Source organism: Harpia harpyja, chromosome 21 (genome assembly GCF_026419915.1).
Source record: "Harpia harpyja isolate bHarHar1 chromosome 21, bHarHar1 primary haplotype, whole genome shotgun sequence".
In the NCBI taxonomy this organism is placed as follows: domain Eukaryota; kingdom Metazoa; phylum Chordata; class Aves; order Accipitriformes; family Accipitridae; genus Harpia; species Harpia harpyja.
Window position 1 is genome coordinate 11760897 of NC_068960.1, and position 25589 is coordinate 11786485.

The following is a 25589-nucleotide window of genomic DNA, read 5'->3' on the forward strand; positions in this document are numbered from 1 at the left end:
CTAGAATCAAACATTAAAAACAACTAATAAACTATGGTATATCTTAGAAAAAGTATCCAGGCTGTATTCTCTACTATAAAGGAACAAATCAACTACAGAATGGATATGGAGTGAGTGCTGGTATAAAACTGTACATAAGCAGTAATTAGCTCCTGCTTTTAGGTATGTCTGCTACAAAAAATGTTATCTTGGTATGATATTGTAATACCTACTGTCAGGGAAAAGGAGAAAACATAGGGACAAAGCGTGAGCTTTGTAGAAATTACCTAATGATAGTCATGAGCCAAAGTTGCACATTCTGCACTGTGAGGAATGTCTACAGAACACAACGCAATGCTGTGCATATAAGCAAGCTGGTTCTGGTATTAAAAGCAGTGTAACTGCATATATGCAGCAGCCTGCATGAGCCAATTGAAATTAGCCTGGCTATTTAACTGCACAGACGGAGTGATACTACTGCCCTGTATTCAAGCTACCTTGGAATAAACTTCAAGTTTTGGTTTGTATCCTAATGCTACAGCAAATTCAGTCTTTGTGTTGGTGTTCAATTGTTTTGAAAACCTATTTTTTAGTTCAAAGATCTTTTTTATACAAAAGATAGCATGTATTGCTACAATCGTTCGTCAGCCTTTAATCATGCCATTAACTGTTTGAAGTACAGGTTTGCTGTATTCAAACTCCCACTTCGTAGTAAATAGTGTCTTGTTGCATTAAATCTCATGACATATCCTGTCTAATCTGTACTGGATAATGATGTTAAAACCTTAAGACTGATTTATTTTTTTCTTAATGGTTGTCGATTTTCTTTAATACAGATCCACCACAGATGAATAATGTCATGCCAACATCTCCCCTCCTCCCTCAGATGGCACATCAACATTCATATCCCAGCCTGGGACAGATCACAAACCCGTATGAGCAACAGCCCCCAGGCAAAGAGCTTAACAAGTACGCCTCTCTAAAGGCAGTTGGTAAGTAAGTAACACGATGCATGACTTCTCCTTTAGATCAATATGTTGCATTTGCTGTTGTCAGCTGACATTCTGCTTCAAAGTTAAAAACAAAGTCTTGCTCATCTGGACTACTTCATGATACAATTTCATATAGAATATCATGTTAGCTGGAAGTGTATTAAAAATTGACTACAACTAGTGATAATAAAATTACGTGTAAGAATTGGTGATCATATGCACGTGTGTTTGTATATGCATACAAAACCACACCATACCTGCTGTACACCATTTTTCAGCAAGTTTCACCTATGTTGTATGCACAGTGTTCCCTAGTTCTTTATGCCCTGAATATGCCTACCTGTGTATTTCAGTATTTTCCATACCTATCTGCACAAATGAGAGAGAAAAACATCAGATACGTTGCAAATTTAAAGCATATAATTGAGACACCTGTTAAACACTTCCAAAAAGAGAAGGTACTTGTACACTTCTGAAGAGTTTTCACGTTTTCTGCAGGATGTGCATTAGTAGGTCACTGGAGGACTATTCTGAGGCCTTATGATTTCAAACAATTAGCGCATCATAAAACTCCTAATACAGATCCCGGTGGCGGCTGTTTTCTTGTTAATATCATACACTATTATTTTAAGCAAATGGGGGAACATCCTCAAAGAAACAGTTGTGGGGAGGGAAAAGGACAATAGTGGGTAAAGATTTCAACATAATTTTCATATTGGAAGCATAAGTTGATAATACTTTTCAGGGGCTGTAAATACCTGCTACACACCATGTGAAGACAGAAAGCCTTTATCACCTTACATTTCAGGCCCCTTCTAGACAATAATAAATTAAGAACTGGGGGGGTCTATTCATAGCTTCTCACTAACCCTTGCTCAGCTTACACATACGGATGTTAACATCATTTCCCCATGAATTTAGAGCAGTATCACACTGCCTATTTCCAGACAGAGCTATTTAGCTCAGGAAAACAGCAGAACAGCTGAGGACATTCTGACTTAAGAATGTAGTATTCATCACACCAGAAAAAAATTTCATCACAAACTGACATTCCTTTATCCGAACTTCAGGATAGCAGACCTCTAACAAAATGTACATTGAAGTCCCATCTCAAATAGTTTAGCTTTGCTTTAGCTTGCCGTTTTTGTTTCTTACAAGTGGCATTTTTAAATCTGTTTATAAAAGACAAGGGTTAGTATCTTTCCTGAACTTTGAATATAGAAAGACTAGCTTTACAATTCCTTCAAAAGATGATACGATGTAATGACATGGTGATTATCACAGATTAATCACTGATATTGGGCTTCTTTTTCAGATGTCAGTTTAGGTCAAGCCAATCATCAAACCTAAAAGATACTTAAGCATAATAAAACGAGAGGTGAAACACTCAAAAGAAACTTCTCTCATCTGCCCAAGAGCCACTGAATGTACTTGTTTTTTAAAATTATTAAATTAGAACTTAGATATTTCTTGGGTGTCTGAGTACAAGTTTTTAAAGCAGCTAGATTATAACCATAGTTAAATCAACCTTGAAAGATTGTGCACTTTAGCTCCAGAAGTTGTATAATGCCTCTCAGAATCTTAAACTAAATTAAACATAACTTTCAGGGACATTTTCTTCCAGGAGGATTGCACCACTTTCCTGTGCTTTTCCTCTATCCTTCCTATCCTCTCTCTTTTTTTTTCCTGTAGATCTACTGGTCTCAGACCACATTAGCCAAGTTTTAGGTTCAGGTGAATTTTCACAAGAAAAGTACAAAAGTTCTGCATTGTTATCCAAACTTTTCAGTAGAAAACAATAGAGATTTTGAAATTGTTATACATTTATACCTTCTGTCTGGACGTATGGAGCAAGAGTTAAATACACTCAGTTTTTAACCACTTTCAGACTCTCAAGGCCATGATTCCTCCCAAGAGGTACCTCTTGAGTACATCCCAAGATCACAAAGAGGTTTTTTCATGATGCCAGCCAGGCCTGGGTTTGTGACCATGCTGACATCAAGCTAGCCAGACCACACATTGCAGAGTTCATATTGGCTTTATGAGAGCTCTGAGAGGAAATAGCAACCAGCCTACATCAGGCCCACCGATATATATTTAAGCTGACAACATCTTTTGAACAAATAGACACAGACCGAGTTCACCCTGACCTGGTATTCATGTCATAGGGCGATGGCATTTTTCATATGCTAACATTCAGAGTTGCATTTACTGATCCCCATAGCAGATTAATGAGTGCGTGTAGTCCATTTCCCTTTGCATTCATTGATAGTGGCTTGAGGGTGGATTCATTTGCAACAAAAGAAATTTAATAAGGGATGTGTTCTGTATTTCTCCATGTGTTTGAGGCGAACCATATTCATTTAAGTGCCTCTTACTCTGCATGATCCCATTGTTCGGGTGTAGTCCACTGTGCTTAATTCTCTTCTTTAATGGGGGCTGGGGGTGGAGGAAGAAGCATTCTTATTGCTTTGTAGCAACTGTAGCTATAGTACATTAATATCACTCATCATAATGTGGCCATACATGGTAAGAAGTTTAGATAACTGAAAAAGTGATGCTTTACCAGAGGCAGTATTAAATTAATTTCCACACAGCTGCTTTCTTCTGAACTACAGATGTCCTAAAAATTTGGCTGTCTAATTTTAGAAGTGAGCTACTCATCCCTCAGTGACTGGCTGGTGTGGAAATTCAGTTCATGAGAAAGCAGCAAGTCACAGTAATCTCTGTTCTGGATCGTGTTCGGGACCTGCATTAAATTCAGTACCTAAGACTCAAGTGCTTGTGAAAACAAGAGAAAACAGTACCATTGCTATTAATTTGCATTGTGTTCCTGAATGAGACTGACCAATACGTTGGTAGTGAGGACAAGCTGATCCCTGGGAAGCTATTTTAAAGCTACACTCTAGACTCCAAATCATATAGCTTAGCAGAGTGCAATTTGAAGTTGGACTATTCATGCATGTATGCAATGCAATGTGTGCATTGCAGTGTCTGATTCAGCACACCAGGAGAGAAGAGAGTTGAAAAGGCCAATGAAGATGTATTTTATTTAAAAAGCAAAATATTTTTATGTGAATCAGTTCAAACTGCACAGCCAAACCCTTACATGCTCAATGGAAGAGGATATTTTCCTCATTTCTTGTTAAGAATTTCTTTATTTGTTGCAGCCTCCAGAATTCCTTAAGTACTGACCAGTGGCTACTGACTAAATTCACCTTTTCCTTTCACTGTCTGCTGGCATTTACATCTCTGAATAATGTGAGGACATTCTGTGCCTATTTTATATTCTCAGATGAGTGCCTGGAGTACAACAAGGTAATAGTGAGTTGAGATTTACTTACTGTTTTCCTAACTGCACAGAATTCTACTCTCCTTCTGCCTTGACACATACACCACCAGGGAATAATCAGCAGAAGGTAGAGGAAACAAGACAGAGCAACACACACTTCCTGAAAGAATAGATAAGTAATCCATCTCCTAGCATCTATAGCCTGACTGATAGGTGCACTCTGTTCATCCATTATTTGTCCATTTTTGAGCCAGAGAATCTTTTTTCAATGGTGCGAAATTTGTCCCACCAAAGAATGTCAGAGACTGTATCTGAGGGAAAGGGTTAATGAGCTGTAAGACCAGTCCCACCAAAAGTGGTCACTGAATGTTATGTGGCAATAAAACACCCAGTGTTTAGATATTTCAATTTTTTTGGCCACCTGAGACCACATGATCCTGGTTTCCTTCGGTGCTTTTGCAGTATTTGATTATTTATGTGAAAAGTGCAGAAAGAGGTACTTCTGCATAAATTATTCTTATTTCCAGCTCATCAACCATGTTTTTACTCCATGATTAAATGGCTATTGCTCACTTAAGCAATCCTGACATGCCTAAAGCTACAAGTGGATAGAGATCTTTTATCTGAACACCTTCATGAAATCCAAGTCCCAGGACATACAAAGGTAGCTCATCACAAATTTTTATACACATCATTTGGACACTCATTCAGAAAGCGTGAACAATCCAACTTCAAATTCCACTCTGCTAAGTTGTAAGAGTTGGAGTCCATCCTGTTGCTTAATAAGAGTTTCCTAGAGCTCAAATTGGCCTCACTATCCTGAGGTATTGGTTATATTTATTCAGTCACAGTTTTCTGCAAGCCTGGCTCAGTAACAGTTAATTTTCTTTCCTGAGTTTCAGGGAGTGCCAAGTGACTAACTTTGTTTTGAGCTTCTTGCAAAAATTAAAAAATACCCCAGACCCACCTTTATAAAGCCCTGCAGGACTGGGGGAAAGATCACTCAGCTGCTGGAGAGGTGCACAGACATACATGTAAAACAGAGAATTCAAGTATTTCTACAGTTTAACATGATTTTATATTTCTTTCATAAACTTTCTTCTTCCACTCTCTCACACACACATACACACACAAACCTTTGAGGAACTGACTGGACATGACTTAAGAAGAGAGAACTCAGCCAGTTTAAATTTTTGCAACCCCCTACCCCCCCCAAATCTCCAAACAATGGACAGAATTCCTTCCTGAAACTCAGACCAAGAAAGCCTTCAGTGATGCTGGGAGCTGTAGTCTCCTGTGGGATGAAATCAGATCTAATTGATTGGATATAGTGAAGCTAGAAGGAGGATATAATTGGCAGCAGACTCACCATCACATCTCGGAGTCTACAGCTCCCAGCATTTCTTGAAGCTTCACAGTTCTTTGATACCGAAGGAAACATTAGACAGTGTTCCAGCGCTGCTTGCAGCTGTAAAACTCCAAAGTGAGATTCTGCAAATATGACACTCAAAGAATAAATATCTCCTGTTTAGGTCACTGTTACTATATAGAAAATACTGTGGTCGCAAGTGTGCCAATGCGCAAGGCAACATCACCCTCAAAAAGGTGCAGCATATGAGAAAACTATCTGGTTTGTTTGTCCTTTACATCTACACACACAGAGGGATCCAAAGGGGAAGATCACCATAAGGTTAACTCCTAAGGTGTTATCTTTGAACCATCCTCCTGTCTGATGTGTAATTTGGTGGTGCCTTCTCTTAAGCTTCAGATCTTCAATTTCTACAGAAATTATTATAACTCTATGCTGATACAAGATTTGTCTTATGAGGGTAGAAGTGACTTCACAACTGCCCCCTAAGAATCTGATACCTATCTCACCAGAAGATGAGATTCTGTACTGTTCCCTATAGTTTGTTGTGCTTTGGGCTGGAAAGAAATACTGTAATTGGAAAAACGGAAACACACAACAGGGAAAAAGGCCTGCCCGTGTATTCACAGGGGTTGATACAGTCAGCTTTTAGAAAAAGTAGAACTATGGAACTATTGAACATGATGTGTTTGTGTTACTTCACTTTCCCATACCACCCACACTGTTACACTGACAGGTAAATATTCATGTTTCTTTGGAAGGCTTAAAAAGGAATTGTTCTTTCATTTCAAAAAGTAAAGAAATTTTCATCTATTACTTCCATAAGCAGTTGCACAAAAATGGATTAAAAAAATCTGGGACATGGGAGTAGCTCCCTGGATTTAACACCATGAAAACAGGCAAGGAAGTACAGATTAATGCATCATTTGTCATATCCAGCGGGTGATTCAGTTAATGATTTCATATATCTAGATGTATCTTCAGTGTCATGGGTAATGCTACACTAGGCAACTTGACCAATTCAACGCTGGAACTACGGATCCGTCTCAAGGAAGTAGAACATAAAAGCTTAGTATCTTTTTATTATTATTATTTACTTAGCCCAGTGTGGCTGGAGAATTTGAAGCTTTTGAGTGTTCATTTGTTAAGGAAGTCTTTCATACTTTAATCCTTGCTTCTCCTTCAGGCACAGGAGAAAAGCCAAGAAGCACTCAGTAGCAAGCCTCACTTTACCACCCCCCCGTTAGCACTGCTCCCTCAGCCTTCCCATTTCCCAACTAGATGAAGTGCCGGTGCCACTTGTTCCACCTATGCCTTCTCCTGAGACCCCCCAAACTTCACATCCTGCTCAGTGTGTGCAGACTTTCAAGACTGTTTCTTGCTTCCACTAAATCATTTAATTGTTTTCTCTGTTATTCACTGGATTGGCTTCTGGTACCTGCAGGCACTCTGTCATAAGTAAATAAAAAATGCTTGGGGAGTCTTGATTAAAATATTTTCCTATTTTGTCATCCAGCACACTCATTTCTTCTTCCAGTGAGGTAGCTGTATTTTAATTATAAATATGCTGTTTGTGCAAAGCCTCAGTATCTTGAGCAAGATCAGCTGCATCGCTGACATTCTTTTACAGCCTTTTAAAGAAACAACATTTTACTATAAAATCTACAGGGTGTTATTCTTTCTGAGACTGGGGAATTCTTCTGTACATAATCAGGCATCAAAGCAGCCATTGCCCATGCCATCCTTCAGCAAATAAACGGAGCCATGAAAAGGTAACCCTTCAGGGCTACGTTGGTCTTGGCAGAAGCGACATTTAGACTGCTGGGAGGAAATTGCAAATAGTCCTTCTCTCACAAGAAGCAGTTTTAACACCAAAATAAGATGCTCTTAAAACATTTCCATCTACATTGTCTCATTTTTAAGACCTTAGCAACACGTTGAACTTGTGAAAGAAAGGGAATCTGACCTTCAGGTTCATTTAGTTTAGGTTTATCTCAGTATTTTTAGTTTTCTGGGTTTGATTCACACCTAGTGAATTTGTTTTGTCTGAATTTGGTCCACTACCTGGTTTTATCGTGGATGAAGCATATTTATAAGGATCTAATAAATTCTTAGCCTGTTTTTCATGCCAAAATAGCAAATTTAAATGTGTGCATCCTTAATTCTTGTTCCTGAAGTTGATATTCGTTCCACCCCTGCTCCCTACAGTGGATTCCCTACAATGGAGAAACAGCAATTTTTTCTTGTTAACAGTATGTATTTTAAAACTGTGGAAATGAAACTGTCACCAATAAAGTCATAAAAGTTCAGATTATAAACACCACTCCATAATCCATCAGCTATACATCATAGAGAACTCAAACTCTTCCACTAAAAATTATGTTGGTTCTCTGGAAACGAGTTGATTTTTAAAATCCTTATTATGTGATAATGAATCAAAATGAAACAAAAAGTAATTTTCTCCTTTTATAACACACAACAGGCAGATCTAAAGTAACAGCAATGTGAGTCCAGTTGACTGCTACAGAATGCTAGTCTTTCAGGTTTTTTTACTGTCTTTTTCTTGTCTTTTGTCTTTGAGGACTGCAGTCAGCTTAAGCTGACTTCAGCTTACAGTAACTAGATTTATTTCCATCTATTGAGATCAATGATGGCCACAGGACTGAAACTAGTAAATCTATATCAAGTGTAGGTTATTCAAACCTATTTCTATGAAATGTTAATGAATTATGCACGAGATTTTTTACACATTAAGTGATGTGAAGACATGAGTGAGTGAAACTTTACACCTAGGCAAAAACACTAAATAAAAGTGAACCAATAAAAACCAAAGCTCTGCTCTGCAAAGACAAAATTTAACAAAGTTAAGCATTTTCACTTGCAACCCTTCTTAAATATGTCTCTGTAACTGTTTTATTTTACACTATAAACATATATCTACATATAAACATACTTCTCATTCTGCAATGAAAATTTTTTTATTTATTATTTAAGAGTAGAGGTTGATCATAAAGATATGAAAACAACTGTGAATACTTGCAGATAAATAGTAACACTGTGGGATCCCAGCTAAAGTCTAGATTTAATCTGAAGTGTGACTTTTACAGTTCCAACCATGGAGCCTACACATCAATTGCACTGGTTGTTCTGAACATACTCCACTCATTTTTTTCCTCCTGGACTATCAGCTGTGCAGGTCATTTACAGCAATATTTCTGAAATAAGAGTTTCGTACAGGTGCTCAACATGTGATATCCTGCAAGTGGTTCTCAGAATTGCCAAATGATCAAAACTTACAACTTTACTGGTGTCCCAAATCCCCCCATAGCTGTTTTTCAAAAACTTAACAGAGATTTTGAAAATCTGTCTTGACTTCATCACCATTTGTAAATACCTGCAGTGCTTAGAAAGTGTTCTAAACTCAGCACATGGAAGTGAAGTTCTAAATGATTTCAAAGTGTCAACTTTTTGAATGAATTATGGGGAAAAAGTCTTGAAGATAATTTTCTTGAATTAAAATTTTCTTGAATTAGAAGTTCCTCTAACTAAAGGATTTCAGGGGCCACTTTTATTTAATGAGTAGTCTTTCATGCTGACAATAATCAAAGATAACTCAGGTTATAATAAATGATCCAGGATTTTTTCTTTTTAAAACTCAAAAGGTGAAAATGAAAAGTAGCTTTTTAAGGAAGGGCTTTGATTTAAATTTTCCCAAGAACTGACCAAAGGATAATGGAATGAAGCCAGAGAGTACAATTCTGAAATCCCACTACAATCAATATGCTTAATTCAGGAATAGATTTAGGAATTTAGGGTTTGGGAAGCAAACTCAGTGAGAAACAAAATTCAATTCCTATACTCATACTTTGTTTTCCATAGTTCTACTGATTCACATTGGGGTTATTTTTGTGTGAAAGTATTGTTTCTTCAAGTACATGAGAATCTGCGTCCATGCAGACAACAGAGCTGTAAACTATTTCATTCAACCTTGGTGCATTTATAATGTTTGTGACATGAACTTTCAGGTTTGGCTTGGTAATATTAAGCAGTTATGAGGATTACTTTGTTGCAAGTCAAGTTTACTGAAGTAAACAAATAATACTTTTTTTTGTGGTTCTAACCAAATTAAAAAACTCAAAAGCTTTAATATTCTTCAGCTTTGTACATGGATATATGTCAATAGCAGTAGCATGATGTTCTTCAGAATTACCCATGAATACCAGTGAAGACTAGTAAGACAGCTGATAGGAATGAATCCCTTATTAACAATATAATATAAATAGCAGCAGTTATCTGTCTGCTATTTTGGTTCTGCAGGGATGTTCTAAAGACAGTAAATGTGTTTAAGAGAGAAATTACACACATAAAAGCCACAGAGATCATTGCTTTACTCCTACACGTTCATACTATAATAACAAAAGGCTTGAGGCACAGAGGGAGGAAGAGCAATAACATGATTTGTAATGCATAGTTAATTTTTCCAAAAGTCCTTCCTCTGACAGCTTATTTGAAGAAGGATAAGACGAAAAGAAAAGCTGAAAAAAAAAAATCTGATATGTAGTAGCTACGATACTACAGGATCAAAAAAAAATCATGAAAATAACGGTCTGTCCCACCCTAATGATAATATTAAGTACATTAGGTAATTTTTATAGTGGGAAAGTTTGCAAAGCTTCCGAGGCTATGGAAGGTGATCCTGTGAAAACTTCACCTTCCCTTGCAAGGGACCTACTACAGCGGGGGAGAAAGATCTGAAGCTCAGCACTGCTGGTTCTCATTTTCACAAGTGATGGTTATGATTGCAGTTCCTGGAAAAAAAGGTAGGAGTGGGAGCTGAACATCCCGATATGGCAAAAGTCTTGTGTGTGCACACTATTAAATATGAATTGAAGTGAGCTTCATTACTAATCCTTCTTTGACTGTCAGTCAGTCTCAAATGCTTTTGATTTATGTGAAGGCTACTCAGAGGGTTCTGTTCAGAGCAGGCTTTAGTGAGGGTTTGCCTTTGGGTTTGCCCAATCTGCATGAAAACCTTACAAAACTGATTTTCTTCTGACAGTGCAAGTGTGGCAATTACCAGGGAACACTATTTCTTTTCAGTTTGACACACATGTCTGGTTTGGAAACCTCTGGCAATTATGCACAAGACTTTAATAATACAAATGCCGCGCAATCTAGTAGTACGGAGGCAGGAAGAAAAGGAAAGGAGAATAAAAAACAAGAATGGAACATGTGCAAGTACAGCTATGGAATTACTTCTTGATTTTTTTTCTCTTGCTTAATAACTCTCTCTTAAAAAGGATTTGTTCTGGCAAAAAAAAAAAATAGAAAAAGATAACTTTCTAATAGAAACAACTTATAGCACAGCTAATTTTGGAAAAACAAATCAACTTCAATCCAGAATGATTGCTAAAAATTCTTTAAAATTACAGCAGTTAAGAAACAGATCAAATAAAAATAACTCCTGCAAAAAATAGTTATTACATCACTGGGACTTTTTTCATTTAACCAGTACAATTCAAAAGGCCTTTAGGCCTCACTCTGTAGTTGGAAAGAATAGTGTAAATCTAGTATGACACCAGTTGAAAGACAGAAAAACGCAGGTTTATTTCAGCACTAAAACGACGTCTTAATTATGTATTCAGAGACCTGAACTGGGTCTTCTGTGTTCTCCTGCAGCTTTCTACATCATCACAACTAGGAGTATTTGTAGCTGATTCAGTCGTATGTTTAAGAGTTATAACCAGCAGTATACTAAAGGAAACAAAAACATCTAATAAAAAGTATTAAAACTGAAAATGAAATTCAGCACACAGAAGAATGCCAACAGCAATGTGTGAAAAAAATGAAATTAGGTTCGTGCTAAGAACAGTTATTACAAATAAATGTGGTCAGGAATATAACAGCTTTTTCAGTCAACGTTAAATGAGATAAATTGACACCTTAAGGAAAAACAAACACGCATTTTTAGATGCTGAATCACATTGCAGAACACTGTGAAATTTTTTCCGACGTGACCCACATACTACTCAGTGTGCAGCCTGCCAGGACAGTCCACCTGGTTTGCAGTCCACTCCCAGCAGCAAGGCACATTGCTGCGTGCAGACTGCCTGAATTACTCTGACTGCAGTAGTAGGGCCTATTATTGCACATGACTGCACAGTTTTTCTGCAAATGTACAATGAAGCAATGCTCCTGGAATAGTTAGGAAGCCCTGCCCTTAAACAAACTGAAAGTCCTCATCAGCCAAAAAGGTTACAAACAATTTCATATTATTGTTGATGTATGAAAGCATTGCTGCAAACTTTTGACAAAATCAGATTTGTCCTAACTGATTTGCTTGAGAAGCCTTAAAAACTACCCAGTGAAAAAGCAAGCAAGATTACTGAAGGAAGAAGTGGAAGAAGCCTTTCAAGCAAATCTCCTAAGTGTTAACCTCTTTGGCTTCGGACAGCATTTTTAGAAAGCAAGCCAAACCCTCATTTCCTATAATCAGTTTATGCTGCAGTCATGCTTTATTCAGAAGTTAAGCATGACAGCATGACTCCTTAGATAGTTTCTATTACGAAGGGCAAGTTTTCTTGCCACATATAAGGTTTCCAGTAAAACTCAAACTAATAAATATGCCTAAATGAGATAAAAGGAAATAAATATTTCACAGTAGAACTTTTCATATGTATTTGCCATTGTAGATGCCATGAAAGGACATGAGCTTAGAGGCCTTTAGGAAAAAAAAAAAAAAACAAACGCACAGATTTACAGTTACAGGACAGCCACTGGCTGCATTTCCAAAGAAAAGTCAGAGATTTGAATACATAATTCTCTTAGACTTCTTTTACAATTTCATCCATTGGTTCAAGAATAGAACTGGCAATCTTATTTCATTCTCAAGTTTATCATTCATTGCACAATACTGAACCAGCAATTTAACATCTTGATGCTTGAATGTAAAATGTTAAATCACTTGAGGGTATAACAAAGTAGTGTAATCTTTGTCTATCTGCATGCAACAGATTTCAGGTCTCCTGAAAACATTTACAATTTTAATGTTAATTTAACATGATGTAGCCACCATTTGTTTCCAGGCTGACAGAACCTATTGATTCCGGTAAATCAGAAAAGCTCTGTTTTTCTTACATTGGTTAGATACAAGTATTCTGCATGTCATTGGTCTCTACATTAGGTACAACATGTGTGTGTCTGGCGTATTTTGACCAAAACCAAATCATGATATCACTGCAGCACTTTGCAAAATTGAATCATAAATATTGCAATTTAATACTATGTAAATCAATGCAGTCAAGTATACAAAACCCAACTGGAAAAGCTGTTTTACATGTCCAAGGAGAAACTTGCCTAAACTTACACAGTAAATAAATGTTTGTAAAAAGAAAAAGAAAAAAAATAGACTTTGCAGTGCTGTGCTTTTTTGGCACATTGTTGGAAGAGGGATGCTTCTGCTCACAGACATGTGGCTACTCTTGTGTTCCAGGGAACTGTAACCCTGTACATGAGGTACCACACATGATGTCTGATGCCTGAGGAGTTAATCAAATTCTGTCTTAGCGTTCCCAACCAAGCAGCAGCCTTCGCTGCCTGTAGTGGATAAAGAGAACATTGCTGAGACTGGAGGCTCTACTTACCAAGTCTAATTACATTTCTATTCTAAACCATTCCTAATGCGTTTCAAAATCCAGAAATATTCTGGCCTCTTCAGCCTTTCAGAAACTGTCATGAAAGTAATCGATAGAAGAGAAGAAATGTTTGGGCCTACATATTCATGTTTCATCATGTCTCGTATCATGAAAGTAGAATTTTGTTTCACTGGGAAAACAAAATGCAGTCTTGTGTCTGGAGGTGGACAAGCTCCTTTCAAACAATGTCTGCAGAAGAAAAGATTGATATGGTATGTCTTTTCACACCTGCTCTCTCTCCAGATCAGTATAAGAAATGAATAAAATGCTAAAGAGGGCCAGGAGAGGAATAACACAGAGCCACAAAAAGTAGGTTCTACCAAAATTATGAAAATAATTTATGGGTGGTTCTATGCATTATGTATTTTTCTTTACCTCTATCAGTAATAGGGAATAAAAATCATGAGAAAGAATCCACAGACATAAAGTATTATCTTCCTTTTCAGAATGTCTTAAATAAAGGCAAACTGGTGTTAGAACTTTTGGGGGAAGAAAGGCAAATATTTAGGACAGAAGTCAATGCATTGCAGCCCACAGGCTGAATTCTGCATTTTCAGAGCTCAATACAAGAATGGCGAAGGAGGGATGCAAAAATGATTTTAAATGGCCTTCACCCTTTCTTAGAATTTAGTATAGTTTAAAATTGCCCCACCTTATACACAGCCACTCCAGTGCCCATGAGATGAGACCAGCTATTGACCAACCATGAAGTAGCTACATTCCTTCCTCTTGGCCACAGGCACATCTGTCATATCATCCTACCCACTGCGGGCATTATATGAATAGAATTGTGTCTACCTGCCACATCTAGCTGTATTCTGTTTTCAACAGACTTCATGTTATGCACGGCAAATTCTTCTACGCTCCATGACGCTTGGTGAACCCCTTCATTCAAAATACAGGTCATTAGTTATTTGTTTTACTGGATGGAACACACTTTTCAATGAAATTATTGGATCCAATTCATACCTGGGGACAGCTAATATGAACTCAGTCCATGTTCTTTTTTTCCCCTAACCCGAGAAAAAACTTGTGATAACATAGAAATGATACTACTTTGATTTTCAGTTGAACTCCTGCAAAAATTCTCACATAGAGTTGGCTTACATCTTGGAAGCCTTTGAACATATTGCCTTAGATGCCAGCTTAGAAAAGCAAATGAATAAGCAATCACATATTCAGACAGGATCAACAACAGCACCACCAAAGGCAGCATCCTAGTACTTCCCTGGGCAAAATTCTCATGTTGTCTTTGAGCCAATATTCATTACCCTTTTGTCTTTCCTTGACTTTTCATTTTCATTACCTAGAGAGAGAAATGTAAGGTTCCCATAGCTTCAGGTAACTACACTAATGTCTCAGCAAAGTCATGGCTGTAGAAGTAAAGCCTTGTTATAAACTGTTAAATATTACATAGAGATAGCTTTACTGTTAAGCAGAAAACATCTACAAATAGGCAGTTAGTGTATTTTAGCTGTTATCTGGTGTGTGATTGGCTGTCCCCAGCATTTTCCATTGGCTTGCTTTCTGTATCTCTAGCCCTAAATTTGAGATACAGTCTCTCTGTGGCTAGAATAAAGCTCTGCATTTTACAAAGTAGTTCTTAAAATATGTTCAGATAACAAACATCTACTAAGAAACAGGGTTCCCTATATATTTTTGTATCTTCTGACTGACTGCAAGCTCTCACTGAAGATTTTTTTTTTTTTTTAATGTCTTTAGAGCTTTTATAACGGCTCACTCCTTTGTGGATTCTCCTCTTTTACTTCAGAGGTTTCTTCCCACTCCTAGGTGCCTACTTTCACAAAAGCTGCAGGACATAACTGTCTTTCAGGATTCTACACTTCTCCCATAGCTGTAAGAAGTGGTGCAAGAATTCAAAGCCATTTTATGGACCCACAAAGATAGGAGGATTGTCAATGAGGAAAAGAGTAAAAAACACTGCTTCATAATTACCCAAGACCTCCTTATTTAGCTGTACTTTCTACACAGAAATGCTTGTAACTGCAATATTTTACAAGAAAAAGAAAGCATTACACAACGCTAATACATGTTCACACAACTGTTTATGCCCAAAGTGGTTACACAGTCACTTTGAAGACTTAACTTAGGGAGCAGAATGACATTACATAGCCTTAGGGCCACCTCTCAGCACAGATAACATACACTCAAATAAGCGCACTGAGAAATTGTGGCCCTATTACAGCCACAAGGATTTTTGCCACTGATTTTCAAGAAAACATGTTTTCATTCATGGTATTTATAAGCGACTCACTGGTTTACATGCTTTTGTAATATAACTGTGGAATTTGAAGAAATAAGTGCAACTTCCAAGTTTGGTCATGGCCAATCATCAATCAGCAAAAGAACAAAGTTTGTCTCTCCTTGTGGCAGATTTAGGCAGAACGGGGAAACTTGAAGCAAAATGTACCATCAAAAGCCCGTTCCTTTCTGGCCACCTCATCTAAATGAGCCTAAACTCCCTGAAGTTTTCCTAGGCATTCCTATGACCTTGCTATCCCAAGCAGCTTGGTAGCTATCTCCTTTCAAAATCAAAATTCAAGGAAATAGGCAGGGCTCCCAACCTGAGACATTTGACACTGATACTGGCAAAGTCGAGATCAAAATAAAACAGACAGTTGTGGTCACTTTCTTTATGGCATTGTTGGATTCAGATAAGAGTGAGGAGTGGAGTGATCCACCTTTTAGACGGTAAGTTCATGGTTGTACAACTGCTCCAACTGAGTGGGATTTAAATCTACATTCCCTACTCAGCAAGGTGCATCCCAGCTTCTGCTAGGATGGTTCCCACCCAGACTCACATCCTAATGAACTTGTGCTGTGGAGCAGAAGAAAATTCAAGATTTATTAGTCTAGAAAGACAAAGGAAGAGAAAGCATCTCTTTAGCTTAATAGTTAAGGTACTCAGCTGGGAGGGAGAAGTCCTGTTTTTGATCCTCACATTGTTTCTATGTTTTTTCAGTTATTCATTTCATGCACAGCAGGAACAAAAGCCCAAGTTCTCCCCCCTCCCAGGCACATGCTTTAGGTTGGAAAAAATTCATATTACTGCATTTTTTTCAGATGAACATCTACAACAGTAACTAAATTTGTGGGTGCATTACCTTAAAGGAGAAAAAACCTTACAAAAATATTGAAACTGAGAACATTTTTATAATTAGCTGCCAAGACTAGAGGGAGGGAACACAAAGAATAACACTCAGAATTAAAGCCCTTCTTTTACTATTGTTCATTTGGCAATTTTGCAATTCTAATTCTTTACTCCTTTTGTAAACATGACAGTGATATCTTTAAATCCTGTTTTACTAATTTATATACAGAAGCCAATGCAAAAGGCACTTCTATAGCACCTTTCATCTGAAAACTCAGTATACTCTACAAAAAGCAATTAAACTTCATAACACTTAACTACCTCCTCTAATGTGTTAACAGCTCATTTTACAGCTGGTGAAACCAAGGCAGAGAGAAGTTGAGTCACGTACCCAAGGTCACATAATAAATCCATCCTGTAACTCCAAAATGTGTCTTTGCATCTTTAAAGTCCACAAAATATTTATAGGGGCTGGTTATAAAGAAAAATGAACTTCCTGAGATTCACAGTTGATTTTTAAAGTAGTTGGCATCAGGATAGTATAAATATGCTTTTCTTGATAAAATATTTGTTATAAAACCACGCTCAATATTACTATTCTGAATCTTTTCTGCTTTGAAAATCAGAAGTAAAAAAACCTGTTTCTGCACTATACTAGCATCAGGTCAATCACACTGGGGCATAGCACACTGGTATTATAAAACCTATAATCTAGTCAGTATGCAAGAATGAGGACTGCTTCAGGACCTGCCAAAAGCCTTTTTGAACAACTGAACAATCAATGTTTTATCAATGGGGTTTTTTTGCTACTTATTTGCTACGATGGTTATTTTTCCCTACCCAATTCCGGTACACGTGCCTACGTGTAAGCCTGCGCATGCATGCTGAAAGAAAACTGTTTTAAAGAGGTTAAAACATTAGATAAAGAGGCTGGCTTTCACTGTTAGCATTTAACTCTTAGGCATACATAAGAAATTCTCAGGCAAAACCCTGCAAACCGTTATTTGATCAGGACAAATACAAACAGCAGCTCTCTCACACTGTCCCTGCCAGACAAAACGCATGCAATCAGCTATTCGTCACGTGTTTGCCAGCTTTCTTCTTTACTTTGCTGACAAGGATTTACAGATCCAAGCCTGGTTTGTTCTCTTTAACCTGTATCCAGAGAACAGTTGAGAAGTCCCTAGAAAGGGACTAAGGATTAAATTAGTTAAAGCAACTTTAATGTAACAAAATTTACAGAATTAATATTTTTACTTACTGTATGATCCTCATAAGAAACAAATAAAAAGTTGAAAATTTTACATATAATGTGGCATAAACAAGAGCAAAATCAATCTCACAGATGTGTCATAGGCACAGTCCCTGTGAGGCTGATTTCTTCCTTGCTTAGTTTTTACAGTGGGGGTGTTGTTTATATGCAACAGTAATAGAATTTACTCTTCTGTGAGGACATCAGTCTTGATGTGTTTGGAGATCTGAGAAACATATCTAATGTCTGACAAAATTCAGAGACCCAGGACCATTGCTGGCAGTGGGAAAATGTGCGAGCAAGAAAAAGTAAAAAGAAACCAAGGAAGTGGCTTGAGCTTGTTGTGGCCTTTTTCACTTAGCCATACAAAAGAGAAAAATGGCACGAAAAATCAGGCAATGCAAATATCTGAAAATTTTGGTCATTATTTACATAACTGCATCACCACTGTTATTCTTCTAAACAGAAGTCATTATTTACCTTGTAATTGATCATCAGAGATCTTGGTTACGTAAGACAAATTGCTGAAGCTTAACTAAGATCAAATTAAAAGTACAAACTTATAATTTTACTCTATCCTTCCATAAGATTAGCTTAGTTTTTAATTTTTCTATGCAAATTAAACTAATTTAAATGTGAAATAGGCAGACAAATGTATCTATATTAGGAGCTGGACATAATTATGCTGAATTTAAATTACATAAGCTAATGTGACTTTTCATATATAGACAAGGTCTAAGTCATAAGATACAGAAGCTCGGTCCCCTAACCAGCTGACTTGCAGTGCTTATGATGTAAAAATCTATATAGATAAACACCTGTGTGGATATTCACAATGCCTTTTCTGCAACTGTTTTTCTCAATTATTGGTAACAGATCAATGAGAAATTAGCAATACAGATTGCATTTCCCTCCTGGTTTTATTCAACTTGTATATAATACTGTTTTGTGGCATTCAGTGAATATTAACAAACTAAAAGGACAAGCCACATTTAGAAGTGGAAAAAGCTCTTCCAAGGAGAAATAGATACAAATTCTTGATTATTCAGATTACAGATGTCTAAATGAAACAACTCACCTCCAAATCAAAGCAGAACTTAGCAGGTTCTCTTTCTAACACATTATAGGTCTATCAGCAATTGTAACTGCACATCCTGTACTGAAATTAGAATAGGCCATTATCTACATTCCGTGATTTGTTTAAAACAGAAGACACCTGTATGCTATAGAAAAGCATTCACTCATTGATTAAAAAAGACACAGGTGGAGATGGGTAAAACATACAAAGCCTAATTTTACAGCACAGACAAGAGCAATTTCAGTTCATCGAAGAGGAAACACCTCTTTAAAGACAAAATTAAGGATTTAAGAGCAATGTCCAGTTGCACAGTCTTTATACAAAAAATGTCATGACATGATGAACAGCAACTGCTTTTAGTAATATTCCTCCCTGTTGAGGGGCCAGTACAAGGGGGATGCAGAACTGAAGCCTAATCTTTGAAGATGAATGTGGTGCTCATGGGAATTTCACTGCCTTGCATAAAGATCCAGTTCAGATCTAGAGAGAAGGAGAAAATTTGGAATGCAACAAAAGCCTCCTAGCAATACTGGGGGGAGAGAAAAAGAGGGAAAATAAACAAAAAACAGTGCAAGGAATTAAAAACCTACTCATCATGAAGGCAAGAGGAGCTGAGCTGTACAGAAAGCTACATGTACAAGACTTCTGCAGAGAAGCCTTACATTGCATAGATTCAAGGAAGATGGATGCATCTAGCCAGGGCACAGCAAAAGTCAAATCTAGGCTGATACAATCATATATTCAAAGCACCAATGCTGATTAACATACCACCGTGTTAGTTTATCTACATATTTGGCACTATCTTAAATCAAAATCTAGATTTTTGAAGGGGGTAAATAAACCCTCTTTACATAAAAGCCAAGATCTTAAAAAATGAAATTTAGTTAAGCTCCCCTTAAACCCCTGATACTCAGTCTCAAAACTGAAATGAGTTACTGGACTGCTGCAGAATGCCTTTAGCTTCCTGAGCATGGTTCATACCTTTAAGCAAGGCCAAATAAATGCCAGCAATAACAATAATCAAACTTTAGCAAAAGCATGCACTGGAAGACACTTGTATAGGAAATCACAGAGGACAAAATCCTAATTTGAGAACAGCAATGTGGTATTTGTTGGCAGGGCTATTGCTGTATTTCTTAGTGGCACTGGCCCCAGAAAACAATGTCAGAACCTGAAATTTAGAATTTTCATTGTCTGTAAAATCACAGGGTAAATACCTAACCTTCAGCAACCCAAAGTATTTTCAGGCCCATAAAGCATTAGTGAACTTCCAAGCCTTTAGAGGAACAGATCCTATTCTTCATTTTGCCCTAAGGCATTATTCAACAGAAATGGGTCCACCTCATACACCATTGGACCTTACAACTGGCTTGTTTAAATGTCTGCAGGACACGTTGCGTTTAAAGGGATGTGCTCTCGTACAACAGCGCATCCCACGATGCCTCAATATTTCCAAGAAAGTCTGTGTGCTTCTGAACACTTCCTAAACTTTTTATGCTAAGTGACATGAGCAGCGGTAAGATTCACAAGACCTGTCCCCATAATGTAAATATCAGCACAACCTCAGTGATTTGGGGCAGGGACAGTCTTTTGTTAAAGGGTAGCAGGTTTTTTTCTGCATATATGAAAAGCCTAACATAATGGCATCCAAAAATATACTACAGAGAGAAAATAACAGGTGGGAGGTGGCATGGATTTCTCCTACTGATGGACCTGTAACTGTATCTGGTCCAGAGAGGTAACTGTGCATGACCAACTGCAAACCGTGTAACATTTTTCTTGTGTCCAACTGATTTTTTTGTCCCCTCCCCCTTTTAAATCCAAATAGCTGACAAAGTCAACGATGACTTCTACACCAAACGCCGACATCTTGCAGAACTGGCTGCCAAGGGGAGCCTGCCACTCCATCCAGTGCGCCTAGATGAAGAGAGAGCTTACACGATTGACAGTGGCCTAACCAAACAGAACGGGCAGAAATCCAAAATCGCAAAGATCCACACACACCCATTAGGTTACAATTCCCACTACAAGACCTGGGATCCCAACGACCAGTCTCTAAGACGGCAAGCATACACAAACAAGGGGAAGCATGGTATGGGAGACCCAACGTTAAGTGACCCACTGACAACCCGGAGCCAGCATTATTTGGGCCCACAGCCATACTTCATAACTAACAGCAAGACAGAAGTAACTGTTTGAGTTTGTTTTCCCTTTTTTTTTTAATGAAATCCTTTAAAAACCACACGCAAATACACACACAACACAAACACTCAACTGAAAGGCAAAAAATAAATTTAAAAATATAAAATTAAAAAAAAAAAGGAAATGGAAGGAAGGAAGGAACTTCCACCTGGACACTCTTGGTATCCAGCCAACTGTAGGCCGAAGAGTGGGTTAATACCATTCAGCAATACACACTGAAGGTTGAATTATAAACTCCATTTGTATTTCACAATGGAACACAAACCCTTGTGACTAAATTTTTTACTTGAAACTAAAATCCATGATGAGAAGTAGCACAATCTAGAAAAACTTTATGTCTGCTTAAACATTTACACTATGTTCCTGCCTTGAGACAGAGGAAGAAAGAGAGAACAACATACGGTAGTATATTATTTCAGAGAGGAGTTTTGTATAAAACATATTAATAATCACTAGACCTGTGAAAAGCCAAGAGCAAACACCTTGGTACAACCCCTAACATCTATTATTGAACTTTCACACCATCCTATAGAAAGCGCAAAAAATATATATACAATAAGGGACAAAGACTCATTTACAAGGAATTTATGAAGACTGTTATGATTCAGAGCATATGGGACCTTTCTGGCTGGTAGAGAATTCTGCAGGATGATAACAAACAGCAGAAGATTTTATTTCAGTTTACTTCCTTTGATTTGAAATTTTTAGGAACCTCCAAAATAAGAAGAGACATATCATATGACACAGAAAGCTGCTGGGGGAATAAGGGCATCAGAATATTCCCTCTCAGTCCTCCTGTTTTTGGGCAGATGGTAACAATTCTCACTTTGCAGACTTTTTCTTCACCTAAATGTTTTGCCTATCTTCAACTGCTTCAGACTGAAATTAAACGTGGGTGGTGCCTTTACTGTATTACTATTGTTCAATGACAGTCTTGTTTCTCAAAGTGACCCCTCTGTTCCTTTAAGCTATTTCCTCATGTTTTGCTAAGGATGACAAGGGTTCTGCCCTGCTCAGCCTCCTCTGTTTGTCCCGAAGGGAAACTGGACTACATCTCCATGTGGTGGTTGCACAGTCAAGACTATTTAGTTAGCCCATTTCCCCAATTTAAACTTTTCCCCTCTAGTCTCTCATTTTGTATTTGCTTTTAGCCATGGTAGTTTTTTGTAGTTCAACTAAATGTTATATGGTATATTGTCTCTATTGTTTGGCTTTCTATAGTGGTGTTCCCTCTTGGTGGACTATTTGGCGGAAGAGGCTAACAGACTAGCCTCAAACGTCAAAGAGATCTGGGTTTAAACTAAACAAACAATTGGACTCGTGGTCTTGACTGTGGTTCTGATGAGCTGGATGCCTTGTTCGTATGAGTAAAACCACTCTTGAACTGGGCACTGGTAACAGACTCGCAGTCCTGGGCCTGTAAAGCCTTCGGCACAACCACAAAGAGATAAACGGAGTTGGGATGGGATGGCGGTGCTGCAACAGCCTGATGGCAGGCAACGGACTCAGTCTTTCACTTAAATTCCTGCCCTTCCCCCAAAACAAGTCATTTGGCTAAATCCTGACTAGCTAACTTACTACAGTTGCGTTCTCACCAGCTGTCAATTCTGGAGATAAGTTTTGGAAGAGTATGCAGGGAGGAGTGAGAACTGTTATGTTGTAAGAAGAATTGGAAGTGGCATTTCTTACTGCACTCAACTGACTGGCAGTGTTTCTTCATAGTCAAGGATGCAAGGGCTAAGAATTTGAAATGTGGTTAAATGGAGAGACCATTTTTTTAGCTATATTGAGATTGATTTGCATCCTGAGAGCACCGGCATCTCTCCATAAGTGTGCTGCTAAATTGTATGATCATATGTTTTAAGACTATCAGAAGTGGACAAAGCCCACGGGACAAATACTTTGCACACAACCCAGATTCTCCATTATCTTACTTTATTCCTTTAATCTTTATTGCCTTCACAACTGGCTGACTTAATTTGACCCTTTATGGAATGTTGCTGTTAATCCATATGCTTTAGATACACATTACAGCTGCACTCTAATTCACACAGGTTTCGTGTAACTTGAGCATATTTTATGTGGAAATATTTTAGTAACTGTATGTTCTGTAAGTAAACCCGTGTTAATACTTGTTAACTACAGAGTTTATGATACCAATAATACTTCCTACAATAAAATGTTTGTTTGTTTTTTAAGAATGTTTATTTGTAAACATATGTATTCACTATATTAATATGAATTTCTTACCTGGCAATAAAACTGATTCTATGTGAATCTAACTTGCTGGCTGATTCCTAAACTTGTATCATTGGGCCAATTTCTGAGTATTAACTGAGCTTCTGGAGCCTCTAACTGCAGCGAGTGGGGCTCATCTCAGCACAAATGATGATTTGACTCTGCCATTGGTAGTGTTGTGGACAAGAGCCTCTATGGAAAGCAGCTGCATGTTGTATGCATTACATATGTGCAATACCTGTTACAGACAGTGTAACATAACGCACACAAGGCATGCAAGCCTTGCAGAGCTCCATGTGGCCTGTAAGCCTCCAAGCACCACACACAGGTTGTGTCACTTGATCAGTTAATTACAGTTTTGAGGAAAGAAAAAAAGGTAAGCATGCACAGGGCCAGATCCTGGTCCTCATAAATGCAGGGGAGTTCTGCAATAAGTTTCAGCTGCATCCCAGGATTGGAACTACCCAGTAAACTCAGATGAAACACTGGTATATATTGCTTCAAAATTTTTATATGTTCATTACAGAAAAACCTGTACTCAACATCTGTGTACCAAGTCTGCTGGAAGAGAAAGTCTTTTACAGGCTTTTAGTACTGCTACCGGCTCATAAACCTGACAATGAACAGAACCTCAGAAAAGGAGAGTGTTTGGGTAGCTTCTTCTCTTTGCTTTGCTGCAATGGTATCAGAAGAATTTCAGAAGAAGAAACGAATAATCATGATACCTAGCTTCAGAATCAACTTAGTGCATGACTTGGTGCAAATACTTTAGACACTTTATGATTCCTCGGAAGCCACGACACATTATCAGAGGGAAAACATCAATTCAGAAGTGGCTGGAGTTAGCCATTTTAAACAGCAGAAGAGTCTCATTTTCACTATATGCCTTCATGGGTGCCATGAAATCGTCCGTAAAAGCCCCACTTCTGGTTACAGGAGCATTCCCCTGCCTCAGGCACAACTACAGAAACAACCCCATTCTGCCAGGGGCCTCAAGAGAGACATATGGAGTGCGGCCACAGCACCAGAAAAATTTTGGGCAGCCCTGCGACCCACATGGAAGCCTGGGGAGCCCAGGGAGTACAAGCCTAACCTACAGTAGACAGAACTTACTGTTACAGCTCCACCATCAACCCATCTAATTCACATGTTGTTTCTATCAGCAAATTCCTGACTGAAATCATGGATGGCAAAAAGGACAACTGCTTCACTAGTACAAGTGCTTCTGCACAGGATTTTGTTCTTCCAGATACACGGAAAAAAACCTCACCACCCCCACCCCCGCCCCAGCATCTGACTTTGTGTCTCTGCATGTTTTTTTCTCTTGTGTTAGCCTAAACCTTTTGTCACCATGAGGAAGAACTGCACTGGGTTCCCATAAACATTTCTTCCATAAGGCTCTTTGATATTATCACAGATGTACTACACTACAAACAAAAAATTGTTTTGCCAAGAGATGAAGATGTTCCACATGTGGAGTCTAAAAGTCTAAAAGTTATCTGTTTTAGACACCTTTACCCTGGAAACATCTGTTCTCATGACTAAACTTTTTGAGCATGATCCTCAGCTTACACAAACTGAAGACATGGTGACTTATATGAATATAGGATCAGGTTTCATGACATTCCACAGTGTACCTACAAAACCTACAAAGTGTCTCCAGGACTCAGACTTTAGATTTTAATAGATCTGGGATAAGATCCGTGCTTTGCTCTCTTCTTATAGAATGGTTATTGAATTTTGGGTACTACATAAATAACCACACATAATCCACAAATCCCTTTTGCACACAGTCCTGTGCACTTTATTTAATCCTGGTCTCTATACTTAAATACATGAAGGACTTCCAGTGATAAATATAGTCTTTACTGTAATTATATCATCTTTCTATTTGGCGTGGATAATTTCATTTTGCTAAAACAGTTATAACAGGAAGCATTATTGTATTAGATTATATCATCTCATATATCACCCAGTGCTGACAATGTGAAAATAGGATGAGTACCACATTACTAAAAAGTGAGCATTGTTATTTTTGTGAGTGGGAAAGCCATATTATTGTGTCTATTGATTATATATGACTTCAGATAGCTTTTGTCATTTATTTCAGCATTAATATAATACATAATTATATTACATACAGATGACATGCTAGCTTGGGTATGAAAGCTGTTTTTAGCCAAAAATGACTGAATGAAAGTCCTGTTCATTTCAAGTTGTACAGCAACTTGCTCTCTGTATTGTTTCTAAAATACCGTTACATGGTCAGTAAGAAATAGCTTCCAGGATACATTAAAATCCCAATTAAAACCAAAGAAATTAAAAAATCCTATATTAGTTCAACAACAAAGTCCTACAGGGGTAAAACTATTATTAACACT

The 25589-nt window shown here is 37.7% G+C and overlaps 1 protein-coding gene across 2 annotated transcripts in view; it reads left to right on the plus strand.

Annotated features, from left to right (window-relative positions):
• Positions 1-23247, plus strand: part of SHISA9 (shisa family member 9) — a 199489-nt gene extending 176242 nt beyond the window's left edge. For both annotated transcript variants that reach the window (XM_052773310.1, XM_052773309.1), the window contains 2 exons: positions 816-971; positions 20597-23247. In XM_052773310.1, the coding sequence (XP_052629270.1) occupies positions 816-971; positions 20597-20967 (527 nt within the window). In that variant the 3' untranslated portion in view covers positions 20968-23247. The remainder of the gene's footprint in view (positions 1-815; positions 972-20596) is intronic.
• Positions 23248-25589: the final 2342 nt, after the last annotated feature.